Source organism: Gossypium hirsutum, chromosome A04, assembly GCF_007990345.1.
Source record: "Gossypium hirsutum isolate 1008001.06 chromosome A04, Gossypium_hirsutum_v2.1, whole genome shotgun sequence".
In the NCBI taxonomy this organism is placed as follows: Eukaryota; Viridiplantae; Streptophyta; class Magnoliopsida; order Malvales; family Malvaceae; genus Gossypium; species Gossypium hirsutum.
In genome coordinates, this window is record NC_053427.1 from 74404726 (window position 1) to 74408985 (window position 4260).

General features: G+C 40.2%; 1 protein-coding gene across 1 annotated transcript; it reads left to right on the plus strand.

Moving 5' to 3' along the window:
• Positions 1-325: 325 nt before the first annotated feature.
• Positions 326-3433, plus strand: LOC107888725 (protein PLASTID MOVEMENT IMPAIRED 1). Its single transcript, XM_016812913.2, has one exon. It carries the CDS (start codon positions 722-724, stop codon positions 3269-3271), a length of 2550 nt encoding a protein of 849 aa, XP_016668402.1. The 5' UTR covers positions 326-721; the 3' UTR covers positions 3272-3433.
• Positions 3434-4260: the final 827 nt, after the last annotated feature.

Sequence of the window (4260 nt, forward strand, 5' to 3'; positions counted from 1 at the left end):
AGTCAAACTAGAGTATCATATTTGTGGAGAAATGTGAAGTTTAATTATAAAATTAAAAAAAATTAGAGATATATTAAAATTTATAAATTTTCATTAAAAAAATTTACAATCAATATAATTTAAATTTATATTTACAAATGAAAATAAAAAAGTGAAAGACGATATATATTTTTATATTTTATATTATTTTTAAACTTCAATGATATTAAAGATTAAAATTTGGGTGTAAAAGTAAAACAAGCATAGGCCCATGTGACAAATAAATGCTGTCTCAGGTCAAAAAGAAATATAAAACTCAACAAAATTGGGGACTAGAAACTGAAGAAATTTCTGAAATGATCCATCCCCCGCTTCTGTAGAACCAATATTAAATTGTATGGGGACCATATTTGCTTCTCCTGCATCCCCATCACTCTCAAAACACGGAGTTGGAGAGGGAGAGAAAGCCAACGTTTTCCTCTTATCCTTCACATGTTTATCATCTCCCTTTGGTAGCAGTGACTGGTAAATTCTATTGAAAGGACCAGAAACAGCCACTTCTCATCCTCTTTCACTGCACTTTCTCCACCACACATACTTTTCATCATCATCCCTTTCATTTTCTCCACCACACAACAGCGTTTCATACCATGTCTTTTCCTTATCTTCTCATTTCATCTTCTTTTTTCCATTTCTCTGCAACACATTCCAACATCACCAATTCTTATTTTCATAACTCGACATGGCAACTGCAACGGGTTGGAGAAACTCCAATACTCAGCTTTTGGATGAACTGGAAGCACTTAGTCAATCCCTGTACCAATCCCACATCTCCACTACTCGAAGAACTGCTTCCCTTGCTCTTCCTCGGTCTTCTCTTCCACCTACTGATGAGGTCCCCGAAGTTAAATTTGAAGATAATAAGCACAGTGCTAGGCCCCGAGCTCGGCGTTTGTCTTTGTCACCTTGGCGTTCCAGACCAAAAGCTGACGACCAGAATGATAACCAGGTTCAGGCCACGAGACCAAATGAGCTAGAAGCGAAAGCTGTGTCAACTGAAAAGAAAGGGATATGGAATTGGAAGCCGATTCGAGCGCTTACGCATATCGGGATGCAAAAGCTGAGCTGCTTGTTATCTGTTGAAGTTGTGACTGCGCAAGGCCTTCCTGCTTCCATGAATGGCCTGCGACTTTCCGTTTGTGTTCGGAAGAAAGAAACCAAAGATAGAGCTGTTAACACCATGCCGTCACGGGTATCACAAGGAGCTGCGGATTTTGAAGAGACTCTTTTTGTTAGGTGCCATGTATATTGCAGTTCTGGCAATGGAAAGCCTACGAAATTTGAGCCTCGTCCGTTTTGGATCTATCTGGTTGCTGTTGATGCTGAAGAGCTTGATTTTGGGAGAAACACTGTGGATTTGAGTCTCCTTATTCAGGAGTCTGTGGAGAAGAGCTACGAAGGAACTCGGGTTCGGCAATGGGACATGAGTTTCAATCTATTAGGGAAGGCGAAAGGGGGAGAACTCATTGTGAAATTGGGATTTCAGATCATGGAAAAAGATGGAGGAATTGGTATTTACAATCAAGCCTCGGGGGGATTGCAAAGCTCCAAATCCAAGAATTTTTCAGCATCTTTTGCTCGTAAGCAATCGAAAACATCTTTTAGTGTTCCTAGTCCGAGGATGATGAGCCGATCAGAAGCTTGGACTCCTTCACAAACAGGGGTGACACCTGATCTTCAAGGACTAGATGATTTGAACCTCGATGAACCGGCGACGGTTCCTTCATCCTCTGTCTCCGTTCAGAAATCAGAAGAACCGGAAAAGATGGAAGAGATTGACCTCCCAGAGTTTGATGTTGAAGACAAGGGGGTCGAAATTCAAGAGAAAGAACTCAAAGAAGCCGAGGAAGAAGAACCCGAAGACAATAAATCAGTTTCAAGTGAGGTTGTCAAGGAGATGGTGAATGATCAGTTACATAAGACAAGGTTAACTGAGCTTGATTCGATTGCCCGGCAGATTAAAGCTCTTGAATCTATGATGGGGGATGAAAAGATTGTCAAGGCTGATGAAGAAACAGAATCACAAAGGCTGGATGCTGATGAAGAAACTGTAACAAGGGAATTTCTCCAGATGTTAGAGGATGAAGGAAGCAATGAATTTAAAGATATTCCACATTTTCAACTCGACAAAGCTGAGGATGATACCGCTGGTGATTCTGATTCTAAAGTTTATCTCCCTGATCTAGGAAAGGGGCTAGGCTGTGTGGTTCAAACAAGAGATGGAGGCTACTTAGCTGCTGTGAATCCATTGGATTCCTTGGTTGCTAGAAAAGACATGCCAAAATTAGCTATGCAGGTGTCGAAACCACTGGTTATACCATCAGATAAATCATTGAATGGTTTTGAACTATTTCAGAAGATGGCAGCCGCTGGAGTTGAGAAACTCAGCTCCCAGATTTCATCTTCGATGCCGCTGGATGAAATAATGGGTAAAACTGCAGAGCAGATAGCTTTTGAAGGAATTGCTTCTTCTATTATCCAAGGGAGAAACAAGGAAGGTGCTAACTCGAGTGCAGCTCGCACCATTGCAGCTGTAAAAGTCATGGCGACTGCGATGAACACCGGCAGGAAAGAGAGGATCGCGACTGGGATTTGGAATGTGAGCGAAAACCCATTGACGGCTGAGGAAATTCTAGCGTTTTCGCTGCAAAAGATTGAGGGAATGGCAGTTGAAGCCTTGAAAGTACAAGCAGAAATGGCAGAAGAAGAACCACCTTTCGATGTTTCAGCTTTCAGTGGAAAGGCAATAACACAAGATCAACCACTTGATTCTGCTATTCCACTTGAGAATTGGACTAAGGACTACGGCTTGACTTCTTCCGAAGATCAGCTAGGCGACCCGGAAACACTCACGCTAGCATTGGTCGTGCAACTACGTGATCCCTTAAGGCGATACGAGGCAGTTGGAGGCCCTGTATTAGCACTTGTTCATGCGTCAAGTGGTGACATCGAACCAAAGAAGAATGACGAAGAAAAGAGGTTTAAAGTGATGAGTTTGCATGTTGGAGGCTTGAAGGTAGGAACACCTGGAAAAAGGAACATATGGGATAGCGAAAGGCACAGGCTAACTGCGATGCAGTGGCTCGTAGCATACGGATTGGGCAAGTCTGGAAGAAAAGGTAAACAAGTAGTGTCAAAGGGACAAGATTTGTTGTGGAGCCTTTCCTCGAGAGTAATGGCCGACATGTGGCTCAAAACAATGAGAAACCCGGATGTTAAGTTTGCAAAGTGAAGTACCCGGAGGAACAAAGCACTGGAACCTGGAGGTTGCAGCAGCATCACCTTTTCTTCAAAATTTGAAGTTTAATAAAGCTTTTTTCTTAATTGAGATTGATGCACTTGTAAGTAAACTTTATTTGTAGATATATATATAATTCACAAGAGTAAAATACAATTTTCTTGTTCCTATTTTTGTTAAACAAGTTGATAACTTGTGAAATGCAATAATTATAGTCAATTATTAGATGAAGAGTTCCCATTTACTTGAATTCAAATTTAATAATTATCATCAACAATTTCAAGCCTCCAACATAGGCAGTACATGGAGAGCAATGGAGGCACTCTATTACTCCGGCAAGGCTAGAGCTATTGGAGTTAGCAATTTCTCTTCCAATAAGCTCAGAGATCTGTTGGAGGTGGCTTGCATTCCCCCTGCTGTGGTTCAATTTGAATGTCATCTATGGCAACAGCTTAGTATTATGGCACATCAAGTTGTGGGTAAAGAAAAAAGTATGTAAAAAGGTATATTTGAAATTAATAGACCATTACTGCGATCTAAGTTAAGTGATTGGAAAGGGTGATAGGGAAGTGAGCATTTCTCATACACTAAATATGGAAACAGAAAATAAATAGAACATATCGGAATTGTTTATGTTTGTGAAATATATTCACTCTCTTCAACAATTACAACAAGTCTCTCCCCTACATGGATTTATATTTAATAGAAATACAATAACTTGTTTACAATATAATAATAGAGAATAAACCAAACGTGGACTCTTGTCAGCTAATCGCATATAATTTCAATCCAATCCAAATGTTCATGTTGTAAAGGATTGTCTCGGGTGTTTTAATTCGATTCAATCTTCCATGCGAGTTTCTCAATTAATATGACTTTCATTGTTGAGCTAACACCATCCTTCAAATGATCAACATGACTCATTCAAACCGTTCAATAAATTGTTAACAGTGCTAGGGAAATGATTACTTCCCTAAGCACTC